Source organism: Dipodomys merriami, unplaced genomic scaffold (assembly GCF_024711535.1).
Source record: "Dipodomys merriami isolate MVZ:Mamm:240054 unplaced genomic scaffold, mDipMer1.0.p SCAF_34, whole genome shotgun sequence".
Taxonomy (NCBI): domain Eukaryota; kingdom Metazoa; phylum Chordata; class Mammalia; order Rodentia; family Heteromyidae; genus Dipodomys; species Dipodomys merriami.
The window spans coordinates 13,465,741-13,479,419 of NW_027204937.1; the positions used below are offsets into that span (position 1 = coordinate 13,465,741).

Below are 13,679 nucleotides of genomic sequence, written 5' to 3' on the forward strand. Positions count from 1 at the left end.
ACGACTGACAAAAAAAATTTATATATATATATATATATATAAAATATATATATTACATAATATACATATATAATATAGAAGCAAGAACAAATTAGTTGAAACCCCTTTGTACAACTATTTGAAAAACAAAACCAAAAGGTAGAACTGAATCAGGTTTCCTTTGATTCAGGGTCACAGTTTAAAGCCAGCCAGGGAGCCGGGCGCTGGTGGTTCACGCCTGTAATCCTAGCTACTCAGGAGGCTGAGATCTGAGGATCGAGGTTCAAAGCCAGCCTGGGCAGGAGAGACCATGAGACTCCTATCTCCAATAAACCACCAGAAAACCGGAAGTGGCGCTGTAGCTCAAGTGGTAGAGCGCTCGCCTTGAGCTGAAGAGCTGAGGACAGTGCCCAGGCCCAGAGTTCAAGCCCCACGACCGACAAAATAAATAAATAAATAAAATAAAATAAAGCCAGCCAGGGCAGGAAAAGTACAACTCATCATCAAAAAGTTGGTAAGAGTGGTTCAAGAGCACTAATGTCCAGTGCACTTACCTGGCATACTCAAGGTCAGCTTAAACAGAAACACTGCAAAGAAAGATGGATGTCTAGCTGAATACAAGTGGCTCACACCTAAATCCTAGCTACTCCAAGCTGAGATCTGAGGATTGCAGTTTGAACCAGCCTAGGGAGGAAATTCTGAGACCAATCTCCAAGTACAGTAAAAAAGCCAAAAGTGAAGCTATGGTAAGCAGTATACTAGCTTTGAGCAAAAAATGAAAGCACAGCACCCTGACTTAGGTTCAAGCCCCAGTATTGACAGAAAATGGATAAACTGTTGACAGATTAATACCTCTTGGGGAATTGAGTGTAATTTAAAGGTCTTTTCCCCCCCAGTCCTGGGACTTGAACTTGGAGCAGGGGTATTATCCCTGAGCTTGTGCTCAAGGGCAGCACTCTAACAATTGAGTCACAATGCTACTTTTTTTTTTTTTAATATATATGGTATTGAGAATTAAATCCAGGGGTCTTCATGTATGCTATGCAAGCACTCTACCACTAAGCCACATTCTCAGTCCATGCAACTCAGTTTTGTGACTGTACTTGTGCGGTTGACAAGGTCTGCTTCTCACTACTACTCATACTGAGATTGGGGCCAGTGTTGGTGGACTCTATACACTGGCAGCAGCTAGAAAAAGCTGTAAAGCAGAACCATGGCTCATTTCTTGGATGTAGGCTAGTCTTTTTTTTTTTTTTTTTTGGTCCGGTGGTGGGGCCTGAACTCTGGGCCTGGGCACTGTCCCTCAGCTCTTCAGCTCAAGGCTAGTGCTCTACTACTTGAGCCACAGCGCCACTTCCGGCTTTTTTCTTTTTTTGGTCGGTCGTGGGGCTTGAACTCTGGGCCTGGGCGCTGTCCCTCAGCTCTTCAGCTCAAGGCGAGCGCTCTACCACTTGAGCTACAGCGCCACTTCCGGTTTTCTGGTGGTTTATTGGAGATAGGAGTCTCACGGTCTTTCCTGCCAGGGCTGGCTTTGAACCGCAATCCTCAGATCTCAGCCTCCTGAGTAGCTAGGATTACAGGTGTGAGCCACCAGCGCCCGGCCCGGCTTTTTTCTTATGTGGTGCTGAGGAATCAAACCCAGGGCCTCAGGCATGCAAGGCAAGTGCTCTACCACTGAGCCACCTTCCCAGCCCGATGTAGGCTAGTCTTGAGCAAAGAAACTCAGGGACAGCTCCCAGATTTGAGTTCAAGCCCCAGGACCCACACCACACACACACACACACAAATTCATAGCTGGGTATTGTGGCTCATGCCTGTAATCCTAGCTACTCAGGAGTCAGATATGAGGATCACAGTTCAAAGCCAGCACAGGCAGGAAAGTCTGTAAGACTCTTAACCTCCAATAAACCACCAGAAAACTGGAAGTGGCCCTGTGGCTCAAGTGAGCTGAAGAGCTGAGGGACAGTGCCCAGGCTGAGTTGAAGCCCCACAACCGACCAAAAAAAAATCCCCAGAAACACAGAAAATTCCTAACACAATGCTCAAAAAAGCTGGCCCCCCGGCAGTAAAGTCCCTGTGAAACTCATCACCAATAACTACTAAAAAAAACCTGGGAAGGTGGCTGTTGCAAAAGTGGTAGAGCACTAGAGCACAAAGAGGCTCAAATACAAAGCCTAGGCCCAAAGTTCAAGCTCCACAACTGGCAAACAAAAGGGGCTGGGAAGGTGGCTCAGGGATAAGTGCTTGTCTTGCATGTATGAGGCCCTGAGTTCAATTCCTGAATACCAGGTAAGCAAGAAAAGCTGGAAGTGGCATGGTGGCTCAAATGGTAGGGTGCTAGCCTTGAGCTGAGGGACAGCACATAGGCCCAGAGTTCAGGTCCCATGACCAACAAGACAAAAAAAAGGAGAAGAGGCTCACACCTGTAAACCTACTCAGGAGCCTGAAATCTGAAAGATCATGGTTCACACCCAGCCCAGGCAGAAAAGTCCCTGAGACTCTAATCTCCAATTAACCAGAAAGAAAAAGCCAGAAAACGGAGCTGTGGCTCAAGTGGTAAGAGTGCTAGCCTTGAGAGCAAGAGAAGCTCAGATTCAGTGCCCAGTCCCTGAGTTCAAGCCAGACGACCAATCACAAAATAGAAAATTTGGAGCCAGTAGGAAGCACAGGTTGTATAGCTTCTTGTGAATGTTTAGTGCCACTGAATTCAAGGGATGAAGCTGGGCACCAGTGGATCACGCCTGTAATCCTAGTTACTCAGGAGGCTGAAATCACAGTTCAAAGGCAGCCCAGGCAGGAAAAGTCCAGGCTAGGACTCTTACCACGTGAGCCACAGTGCCACTTCGAGCTTTTTTCTTTTTGCTTATGTGGTGCTGAGGCATCGAACCCAGGGCCCATGCATGCAAGGCAAGCGCTCTATCACTGAGCCACTGTCCCAGCCCCAGCCTATGACTCTTAGAAAACAATGTTGTGCTGAGACTGAAGTGGTAGAGCACTAGCTTTGAGCTGAAGGACAGCGCAAGGCCCAGAGTTCAGGCCCCACGACTGACACCCCCTCCCCAAAGAAAGCCATCAGATTCAGAACAGAGAAATATCAAATAGAATGGAAGACATAGAACAATAAACACTTTTATTACATGAGCTAAGGATGGTAGATGACTTTATTTGCCTTTCCGGGCCTTGATCTTCCTCAGATAGAATTCCAGCTCCTTGCCTTCTAGCACATAGCCATCTGCTCGGCCACACTGGCCTGGTCGGGATGCAATGCAGGCTGAAAGAATACATGGTTCTTAGAAACAAACGGCAACAGGCCGCACCTTACCTACTTAACCCTCCCCCCACTTACTGACACCTGCCATGCATTAAAGCCCATTGTCTCCTCAGATATACTTTGTCGTCAATTTAAATTCAGTAGCAGAACTGGACAAAGTTTTCATCACTGAGACATCTTCCGGCAGGTCTGGACACTCTTTCCAAGCTATCCATGACTTCTCATTTTTGCTTTCATACCAGATACAACACAATACCCCCATGCATGTTTGTACCCAGTTCTTTTCCACAAAATGAAGAGCCAGTTAACTCACCAAGAAGCTTCCCTTGTTGGAATTGCTCCTCTAATAGACTGCTGATTTTGGCATTCTTTTTTCTTTCATCATATTTCTTCTGAATTTTCTTGGATCGCTTTTTGTTTAAAATCTCTTCCTCCTCAGGAGTCTGAGTAAAGATAACAATTATTAGTTTAAGGAAGAAAGGTGATTAGAGCCCGTGAGCCTTGTACTAATGCCTGCTTTTTTAGCTCTAAAGGCCTGGTTCCTTCACAAGCAACAAGTAGTTTTATCACAACAAAATCCCAGTCATAAAGGCAGCCCCCCCACCTTTACACAACATACAGATTGGCCTACAACTCACCAGCTTGGCCCCCTTCTTGCGGCCCAGGGGCAGTGCATAATGGGATTCATACCACAGCCGGTATGGTGTGCTGTCGATGAGCACAATGCAGTTCTTTACTAGGGTTTTGGTGCGGACCAGCTCATTATTGGATGCATTGTAGACAACATCAATGATCCTTGTTTTACGAGTACAACCTGCTCACAAGAGACATAGAATTAAGTGGCTGGGGTGTATCTCAGTGGTAGAACATTTGCCTGGCACACACCAACGAACCGGACCCTGGCTTCAATTCTCACACCTAAATCAAAACAAACCGCATCACTATTACTTCAAAGATGGAGTCCAACCTTTCAGTGTCAAAGATACAACAAGCTAACCTTCACCCCCAACTACTAATCCTTTTGTAGAGGTGGTTGGTAATTGCTTGCCTAGACTCACCCCCAAGTGCAGAAGGTTGGGTGGGCTCAAGTCTGACTACCTCAGTGTTTCTGTAAGGAGAAACTTCAAGAACTGGTCTAGGTCTAGCAAACTTAGTTGCCCTTGTCACCCACCCATCCCGGAAGACCTACTCACACTCAGAACCCCAGGAAAAGTTGCCCACATCCAGCCTCAGAGCACGGTATTTCTTGTTGCCACCCCGAACTCGGACTGTGTGTATGCGACGGGGACCGATCTGGAAAACAGGAACCAGGTTATCAAACTGAACGATTCTGAAAGGAAAAAGACACGTGGCTGGACTGAGGTAGCTCAGTCAGTGTAACTATGACAAGTCCTCGCATTGGCAAGTGGTAAATAAGCAACCAAGACGGCCGCAACCACGCCTAAGGAAACTTCCTCATCACTCTAGCCACCTCCAAAGGGAAAAAAAAGCCGAAACATTGACATCCATATCTCCAGGCAGGCCACAATCACAAGCCTTCTGATAGTACCTGGAGCCCACCCCTGCAGTTTCAACACACAGCACCAATCTCCACCAAACCAAGTCCTGGATGCCGGGCGCAGAAACCATCTTGCAAGGCTGGGAGGGCGAGGGCCCTCCCCACCTGCATCCAGAACCACGCACCTTCGTGTTGGCGGCAGGGCGTCCCAGCTCATACTTCCGCTTCTTGTGGTAGGGTTTCCTTTTACCCCCGGTTTTGCGGCGCTTGTGCCAGTTATCCCGAGAGATGCCTGTATATGGGAGCAGGGACGCAAGCTTGAGCCACTGGGACTCGGCCGAAGTTCGCCTGCTCCAGATGCCCGCGCCCGGCGGGCCGCACGCTCAGCTCTCCAAGGTTGGCTTCCCCACAAGGCAGTCGGGAGTCTGCAGCATTACCGAATTGTCATCATACACGTGCGACCGGCCCGGGCCTCTTGACCGCGGCAGCCATGTTGCTGCTGTTTGCAACGCGGAGCCCTGGCGGTCCCCTCAGTGGGCTTCGACAGCCCAAACCTCAGGATCACCCTTTCTCGTAGCTGTTCGGAACCGAAGGCCGACGTTAATGCACTCCTAAACTGGCTGCGGGACAGGATGGCTCCGGATTGAGGTCATCCTCCCTCCCGGGTCCCCACACAGAGAAAATACTCACCCATCGCTCGGCGCTGGCTGGAAAGAGGAAACGCAAAGCCTCACGGTCCCATTTGTGATACACTGTCCCGCCCACTTTGCGCAACTTCCGGCCGCGAGGGAAAGGAGGTGGAGCTGCTGAGCGGCGAGCTGTAATTGGATGCCGCAGTTGGGTGATTCCGGGGCACGTCGTGGGTTTAAACGCCTGCGACCGGCTGCCGGGTCCTGACTGCGCAGTCTCGGCCCAGAATCCTAGGCTTCTTTCTCCCATGCTCAGTGTAGGTCATTCGGAAGCTTGGTTCTACTTAAACCTTTAGACAGATTCCTTCCTGCAGCCGGGCGCTGGTGGCTCACGCCTGTTATCCTCACTACTCAGGAGGCTGAGATCTGGAGGTTTGAAGCCACTTAGGGCAGAAAAATCGTAGACTTCATTTCCATTATAACCAGCAAACTGCTGGGCTAGAGACTTGGCTCAAGTGGTAGAATGCCAACCTGCCAAGCAGACTGGACAGAAAGCCCTGAGTTCAAACCTTGGTACTGACAAAAAACAAAACAAGCAGTAGACAGTCCTAAGTGGTTGGATGGATGCCAGCCAAGCAAATCCTGTTGGTAGTGGGTTTTTTTTGTTTGTTTTGTTTTGGGTGGTCATGGTCGTGAGGCTTAAACTCTTGAGGCTGGGCACTGTCCCTTAGCAATTTTGCTCAGGACTAGCGCTCTACCACTTTGAGCCACAGCACCACTTGTTTTTCTGGTGGTTAATTGGAGTAAGAGTCTCATGGACCAATTTGCTCGTGACTGGCTTTGAACAGTAATCCTCAAATCTCAGCCTCCCGTGTAGCTAGGATTACACTCATGAGCCACAAGCATCAGGCTTGGTGAGACTTGTTAACTTGTCTCCAATTAACCACTACAAATCCAGAAATGGATCTGTGGTTCAAATGGCAGGGTACTAACCTTGATCAAATAAGCCCAAGGACAGCCCCCAGGCTCTAAGTTCAAACCCCAGTATGACACCAAAAACCGTTCTTTTCCAAGAGGCCATCATTTTGCACTGAGCTCCAGCACTAAAGACCCAACACACCAGACTAAAATTCGCAATGGAGGGACTAAGTTTGTAACGTAAGTGGTAGAGTGCTTACCTAGCATGCCCAAGTGAGTTCCCTGGCAGAATGAAAATAAAAATGAAGTCAGTCATGCAAATGCCTGGGAAGGTGACTCGGTGGTAGAGAGCTTGCCTTGCATGCAAGAGGCCATGGGTTCGATTCCTCAGCACCACATAAGCAGAAAAAGCCAGAAGTGGTGCTGTGGCTCACATGGTAGAGTCCTAGCCTTGAGCTGACAAGCTGAGGGACAGCACTCAGGTCCAGAGTTCAGACCCATGACCGACAAAAAAATAAAATAAAAAATTTACCTTTAGAGAAAGCAGAATAGACACAATAGATAAATTTTGGAAATAATCCAGTTTATTTCCCTTTTTCTTTTCAATTTATTTTCTGGATGGTGGTAGAACTGGGTTTTTGGGTATTGGGCTTGTAGGTACTATACATATTTGGCCACACCTCCATCCCATTTTGCTTTTTTTTGGTTGGTCATGAGGCTTGAACTCTGGGACTGGGCGATGTCCCTAGCGCTTTAGCTCAAGGCAAGGGCTCTACCACTTTAGCAACAGTACGACTTCTGGTTTTCTGGCTGTTAATTGAAGATAAGAGTTTCATGGATTTTTCCTGCCTGGGCTGCCTTAGGATTACAGGCGTGAGCCACTGGCACCCAGCTACTCTTTTTTTTTTTTTTTTGTCGGTCATGGGGCTTGAACTCTGGGCCTGGGCGCTGTCCCTCAGCTCTTCAGCTCAAGGCGAGTGCTCTACCACTTGAGCTACAGCGCCACTTCCGGTTTTCTGGTGGTTTATTGGAGATAGGAGTCTCACGGTCTCTCCTGCCCGGGCTGGCTTTGAACCGTGATCCTCAGATCTCAGCCTCCTGAGTAGCTAGGATTACAGGCGTGAGCCACCAGCGCCCGGCTTACTCTTCTTATTTTTCAAACAGGATATGCCTATTTTTTTTTTTTTTTGGTCCTGGGATCTGAACTTGGGCCTGTGAACTATTTTTTTTTTTTTTTGGGTCTAGTCGTGGGGCCTGAACTCTGGGCCTGGGCGCTGTCCCTCAGCTCCTCAGCTCAAGGCTAGCGCTGCACCACTTGAGCCACAGTGCCACTTCCGGCTTTTTTCTTATGTGGTGCTGAGGAATCGAACCCAGGGCCTCACGCATGCAAGGCAGGCGCTCTACCACTGAGCCACCTTCCCAGCCCTGGGCCTGTGAACTATTATCAGCTTTTCAGCTCAAGGCTAGTGCTCTACCACTTGAGTCACAGTGCCACTTCCAGCCTGGGCAGGAGAGACGGTGAGACTCCTAACTCCAATAAAACCACCAGAAAACCGGAAGTGGCACTGTAGCTCAAGTGGTAGAGCGCTCGCCTTGGGGACAGTGGTGCCCAGGTCCAGAGTTCAAGCCCCCCGACCGACAAAAAAATAAATAAAAAATAAACTTTCATCCAGGCCCTGGTGAGCCTCCTTCCCACCCCCAAACAGGTCACCTTCCAACAGTTTTTTTTTTTTTTTTTGGGTCCGCTTGTGGGGCCTGAACTCTGGGCCTGGGCGCTGTCCCTCAGCTTTTCAGCTCAAGGCTAGTGTTCTACCACTTGAGCCACAGCGCCAGTTCTGGCTTTTTTCTTTTTGCTTATGTGGTGCTGAGGAATCGAACACAGGGCCTCATGCATGCAAGGCAAGCACTCTACCGCTGAGCCACCTTCCTAGCCCCCTTCAAATAGTTATAGTGGAGCTTCAGATAGTTATAGGGGAGCTGATGTTAACTAGTTATTCTACTGTTCAGCCTCTTTTGCTGAGTTCACTGGGACACTTTTTTTTTTCTCCAGTCCTGGGGTTTGAACTCTGGGCCTGAATGCTATCCCTAGGTTCCTCTTGCTCAAGGCTAGTGCTCTACGGTTTTGAGCCACAGAACCACTTTTGGCTCTGTGTGTTTATGTGTGTGTGTGTGATTGGAGATTAGTGTCTTTACAGACTTTCGTGCCCAGGCTGGCTTTACACATTCTACACATTGCCCAATTTGGACTGACAAGTAAAGCCAATTAATATCTTAAGTTTGTTGCAATTGTGTTTTGGCACATTAACCCAGGGCTTCATGCATGTGTGGCAAACACTCTACTAGTAAGCCACATTCCCAGCCCCAGATATTTTTTTCAAAGCCATAAACACATACTTGTAGGCTGTTTTGGGGGGAACAAGGGAGAGAAGAGGGAGAAAAACAGGGTGAATAATATAAAAATATACTTCATATATAAAAAATGTTTCTGAACTTTTTTTTGTTTTTTGTTTTTATTTTTATTGTGAAGATACTATACAGAGGGTTACAGTTACATGAGTGAGGTAATGAGTACACTTCCTATTGAACATTGTTACCCCCTCCATTGTTTTCCCCCTACCATCCCCTCCCTCTCTCCCTTCCCAGAGGTTTTTTTTTTTTTTTTGATTGTGATTAAGTGATTACATAATTTCCAGAAATTCACAGTATTGTGGAATAATGATGCTCATTTAAAGTCACAAGATCGGCAGTGGGGCTTGAACTCTGGGCCTGGGCGCTGTCCTTCAGCTCTTCAGCTCAAGGCGAGCACTCTACCACTTGAGCTACAGCCCTACTTCCGGTTTTCTGGTGGTTTTATTGCAGATAGGAGTCTCACGGTCTCTCCTGCCCAGGCTGGCTTTGAACCACGATCCTCAGATCTCAGCTTCCTGAGTAGCTAGGATTACAGGCGTGAGCCACCAGCGCCCAGCTGTTTCTGAACATTTAAAAACATAAGCTGGGGGATGGGAAGGTGGCTCAGTGGTAGAGTGCTTGCCTTGCATGCATGAGCCCTCGGTTCGATTCCTCAGCACCACCTAAACAGAAAAAGCTGAAAGTGGTGCTTTGTCTCAAGTGGTAGAGCGCTAGCCTTAAACTGAAGAGCTGAGGGACAGTGCCCAGGTCCAGAATTCAGGCCCTGTGACCGACAAAAAAATAATAATAAAATTAAAAATAAAATTAAAAAAATACATCAAAGCAGGCAGAGAACAAATGCCATCATAATACGCAGTAAATACTATGTGGGCAGGGACTGGAGGGGGAAATTGGGGGAAAGCAAAAGTAGGGTGATAGTGTCTAAAAAGAAATGTACTCACTGGGTGCCAATGGCTCACACCTGTTATCCTAGATACAAGGGGCTGAGATCTGACTATCGTTCAAAGCCAGCCTGGGCAGGAAAGTCCATGAGCCTCTTCCCCAATAAACCACCAGAAAATGGGAAGTGGCGTTGTGGCTTAAGTGGTAGAGTGCTAGCCTTGAGCTGATAGAGCTCAGGGACTGCACCCAGGCCCAGAGTTCAAGTCCCATGACCAACAAAAAAAATGAAAAAAGAAATGTACTCATAGCTGTGCCCTGGTAGCTCAAGCCCTATCAGCTACTTAATAGGCTACGATATGAGGATGATAGTTCAAAGCCAGCCTGGTCAGGAAACTTCATTTTTTTGTTTTTTTTTTTTTCCTCCAGTAGTGAGGCTTGAACTCTGGGCCTGTGCACTGTTCCTGAGCTCTCTTGCTCAAGGCTAGCACCCTACCTATTGAGCCACAGTGCTACTTCCAGCTGTTCTTGCTTAATTGGTACTTTAGAATCGAACCCAGGGCCTCATGCATGCCAGGCAAGCACTCTACCACTGAGCCACCTTCCCAGCCCTCCTTTCTTTTTCTTTTTTTTTTTGGTCGGCCGTGGGGCTTGAACTCTGGGCCTGGGCGCTGTCCCTCAGCTCTTCAGCTCAAGGCGAGCGCTCTACCACTTGAGCTACAGCGCCACTTCCGGTTTTCTGGTGGTTTATTGGAGATAGGAGTCTCACGGTCTCTACTGCCCGGGCTGGCTTTGAACCACGATCCTCAGATCTCAGCCTCCTGAGTAGCTAGGATTACAGGCGTGAGCGACCAGCGCCCAGCCCTCCTTTATTTTTCTAATAGGGCCTTACACTTATCTTGGAGATAGAATCTTGAGGACTTTTTTGCATGGGCTGAGGAATCAAACCCAGGGCCTCATGCATGTAAGGCAAGCGCTCTACCACTGAGCCACCTTCCCAGCCCCTCTCTTTTTTTTTTTTTGCAAGGCAAGTGTTATACCACTGAGCCACCTTCCCAGCCTTCTTTTTTTTTTTTTGTACTGGAGATTGAACCCAGGTCATTATACTTTCTAGACCAGTACTTTGCCACTACATCCCAGGCCTGGATTTGACATTTTTATTTTTCCAATCCTGGGGCTTGAACTCAGGGCCTGGGCACTGTCTCTCAGCTCTTCAGCTCAAGGCGAGCACTCTTACCACTAGAGCCACAGCACCACTTCCAGTTTTCTAGTAGTTTATTGAAGAGTCTCTTGGACTTTCCTGCCTAGTCTGGCTTTGAATCATGATCCTCAGATCTCAGCCTCCTGAGTAGCTAGGATTATAGGTGAGTCACTGGCACCTGGCTGACATAACCTTTTTATTTAAGGACACTTCTGGACACAAAATCTAAGCCTGCCCATGCCTTAAACTTGGTCCTTTAGTCCATCTAGCACACATTTTTTTTTTTTTTTGGTCAGTTGTGGGGCCTGAATTCTGGGCTTATGTGGTGCTGAGGAATCAAACCCAGGGACTCATGCCTGCAAGCCAAGCACTGTGCTACTGAGCCACCTTCCCTGCCCCCACAATTTTTCTATTTTTTTTTTTGTTGGTCATGGGGCTTGAACTCTGGGCCTGGGCACTATCCCTGTGCTCTTCAGCTTAAGGCGAGGGCTCTACTGCTTGAGCCACAGTGCCACTTCTGATTTTCTAGTGGTTTATTGGAGATAAGAGTCTCACGAATTTTCTTGCCTGGGCTGGCTTTGAACTGCGATCCTCAGATCTCAGCCTCCTGAGTAGCTAGGATTACAGGCGTGAACCACCAGCGCCTGGCTTCACAATTCATTTTTCAATACCAAACTGGTGTTTTTTCTTTTCTTTTTTTTTCTTGCTGGTTGTGGGGCTTGAACTCTGGGCCTGGGCACTGTCCCTCAGCTCTTCAGCTCAAGGCTAATGCCCTACCACTTGAGCCACAGTGCCACTTCTGGCCTTTTTCTGCTTATGTGGTGCTGAGGAATCGAATCCAGGGCCTCATACATGTAAGGCAAGCACTCTACCACTGAGCCACCTTCCCAGCCCTGGTGTGGTTGCCTTTCAGATTCTTCTTGCTTCAGCAAGGCAAGTGCTTTCTAGTTGGTGGTTCCTAGTCTTTTAATCTGCCCTAAGTAGACTTATGTAGAGACTGGAACAGAGTAGTTCCTGTCCCTATGGAGGACCTGGGTTCAAGCTCCAGTACTGCTAACAAGTCAGAGGCTGGGTCTTCAGCCGGTCATGAAAGCTGTAGGCATGGGTCTGGCCTCCAAGAAGAATACAGAATAAGCACTAGCTAGAAGCCAAAGGCACAGTAGTGTTCTTGGTCTGGCAAAAGGCTCAGATACATCCCAGGCTCATTACCCACATCACTCAAGAGGCTGATTTTTTTTTCTTTATTGTTAAAGTGTACAAATATATAAAGCATCTTGGGCTTCAAAAACAGAAAGGAAGAAAGAGGTCTTAGAAACAGTTTACAAAGTATAAAACATGCAACTACATAATCTAAGGGTGTACAGAATAGCCAAGAGATAGGATAAGAGCTCCTTCTCTTTCTCAGAGCTAAGACAACCTTGGGGAGCCTCCTGAAGCAGCTAGTCCACTGCCAGGGAAAATACAGTACCCAGTCAGCGTGCCCCTCTCAATGGAGAGAAAAGGGCAACATACAGCTTACCTAAAAGCTCTTTCCTCCTGCTCCAAATCGAAGAAAAGCAAAGTCGTGTCCCTTTCCCAGCTGCCCTAGGCCCAATGCCTACACTTGGCATTTACCAAAATGTGTCCCTGCTCAGATCCTTCGTGTGAAACCAAACATCTTTATTTCAGTCATCACAGGGGCCGTTTCTTGCTGCTTATTTGTTTGCTAGCTTGCTCTTCCAGCTGCATGGCCAATCGCAAGGACTTGATGACATCTGGAATGAATTAGAAGTGATGCACAAGGGATAAGAGTCTCAGAGGCACCCACCCACTCAGTGCACATGCAGCCACACCTACCTCGCAAAGCTGAGAAGTGCTTGGCTTGCTGGGCGAGAGCAGATTCTGCTTTATTTACAAAGGTCTCCAAGTCATAATCTGGTTGCTCTGTCATCTCGGAGAGCTCAAGCCAGCCTGGTCCTTGCTGCAACAAGTAGTAACACCAAAACACTTCAAATTATCCCTGCTTGCCGGGCACTGGTGGCTCACGCCTGTAATCCTAGCTACTCAGGAGGCTGAGAACTGAGGATCACGGTTCAAAGCCAGCCCAGGCAGGAAAGTCTATGAGACTCTTATCTCCAATAAACCACCAGAAAACCTGAAGTGGTGCTGTGGTTCAAGTGGTAGAGTACTTGCCTTGAGCTGAAGAGCTGAGGGATAACGCCCAGCCCAGAGTTTAAGCTCCACGACCGACAAAAATAAATAAATAAAATTATTTCTATATCCCAACTGCCTGCAATGCTGTTGTCTGTATGAGAGGCCATTCCTCATCTGTGCCCTATACCCCGCCGCCTCCTGACCCTCTTCCCCTGAGAAATACTCAACTGGCATTCATCCTCCTTCTACCCAGACTTATTCCTATACTCCACCAAATGAATAACATCATTGCTTCTGCTACCCAAACCAAAAGGTAGAATAACAACTTCTACTCTCACCCAATCCTGTCAATTCCACGCCTCTAATGGTTCTTGAATCTCATGCCCTCACTCTTATCCCAAGACCATGGAACTGCCCTGGTCTATGCACCATCATCTTTCTTGAACTCTTCCTAATTCCTAAGTGCTTCTACTTCCCAAGCTCCCAAGCCAGACTCCATATTGTGGCCACAGTGATACACCATGTGTGTATGAGTGTGACTGTATGTATTGTGTGTGTGTGTACAAAACAGTACTGGGACTTAAACCCAGAGCCTGGGTGTGGTCTCTTAGCTCTTTTTTTGGCTCAGTTGTGGGGCCTGAACTCTGGGCCTGGGCATTGTGCCTGGCTTAGTGAGACCCTATCTTAAAAATAAAGGGTGAAGCCAGTGCTGGTGGCTAACGCCTGTAATCCTAACTACTCAGGAGGCTGAGATCTGAGGAT

The 13,679-nt window shown here is 47.9% G+C and overlaps 2 protein-coding genes and 3 non-coding genes across 7 annotated transcripts in view; all 5 read right to left on the reverse strand.

Moving 5' to 3' along the window:
- Positions 1 to 3,092: 3,092 nt before the first annotated feature.
- On the reverse strand, positions 3,093 to 5,521 carry LOC138803416 (small ribosomal subunit protein eS8). The gene is made up of 6 exons (XM_069987383.1): positions 5,439 to 5,521; positions 4,934 to 5,040; positions 4,444 to 4,543; positions 3,889 to 4,064; positions 3,564 to 3,693; positions 3,093 to 3,250 (listed from the first exon to the last, which is right to left on the reverse strand). Exons 1-6 carry the CDS (start codon positions 5,440 to 5,442, stop codon positions 3,141 to 3,143), a joined length of 627 nt encoding a protein of 208 aa, XP_069843484.1. The 5' UTR covers positions 5,443 to 5,521; the 3' UTR covers positions 3,093 to 3,140.
- On the reverse strand, positions 3,355 to 3,424 carry LOC138803546 (small nucleolar RNA SNORD38). The gene has a single exon (XR_011364958.1). It is a non-coding gene; the product is annotated as a small nucleolar RNA SNORD38 (small nucleolar RNA).
- LOC138803547 (small nucleolar RNA SNORD46) lies at positions 4,616 to 4,719 on the reverse strand. The gene has a single exon (XR_011364959.1). It is a non-coding gene; the product is annotated as a small nucleolar RNA SNORD46 (small nucleolar RNA).
- LOC138803545 (small nucleolar RNA SNORD55/SNORD39) lies at positions 5,125 to 5,204 on the reverse strand. The gene has a single exon (XR_011364957.1). It is a non-coding gene; the product is annotated as a small nucleolar RNA SNORD55/SNORD39 (small nucleolar RNA).
- A 6,526-nt stretch (positions 5,522 to 12,047) lies between the features above and the next one.
- Positions 12,048 to 13,679, reverse strand: part of LOC138803417 (kinesin-like protein KIF2C) — a 37,461-nt gene continuing 35,829 nt past the window's right edge. For all 3 annotated transcript variants that reach the window (XM_069987384.1, XM_069987385.1, XM_069987386.1), the window contains 2 exons: positions 12,621 to 12,744; positions 12,048 to 12,538 (listed from right to left, as the gene is read on the reverse strand). In XM_069987384.1, coding sequence (XP_069843485.1) covers positions 12,456 to 12,538; positions 12,621 to 12,744 — 207 coding nt within the window. In that variant the 3' untranslated portion in view covers positions 12,048 to 12,455. The remainder of the gene's footprint in view (positions 12,539 to 12,620; positions 12,745 to 13,679) is intronic.

What these genes read in the sequence shown, in the direction of transcription:
- LOC138803416 (XM_069987383.1), bottom strand. An exon ending in GCCCTGCCGCCAACACGAAG is followed by an intron (nt 4,544 to 4,933) that starts GTGCGTGGTTCT and finishes CCTGTTTTCCAG; the next exon opens with ATCGGTCCCCGTCGCATACA. An exon ending in CCAACAAGGGAAGCTTCTTG is followed by an intron (nt 3,251 to 3,563) that starts GTGAGTTAACTG and finishes GTATTCTTTCAG; the next exon opens with CCTGCATTGCATCCCGACCA.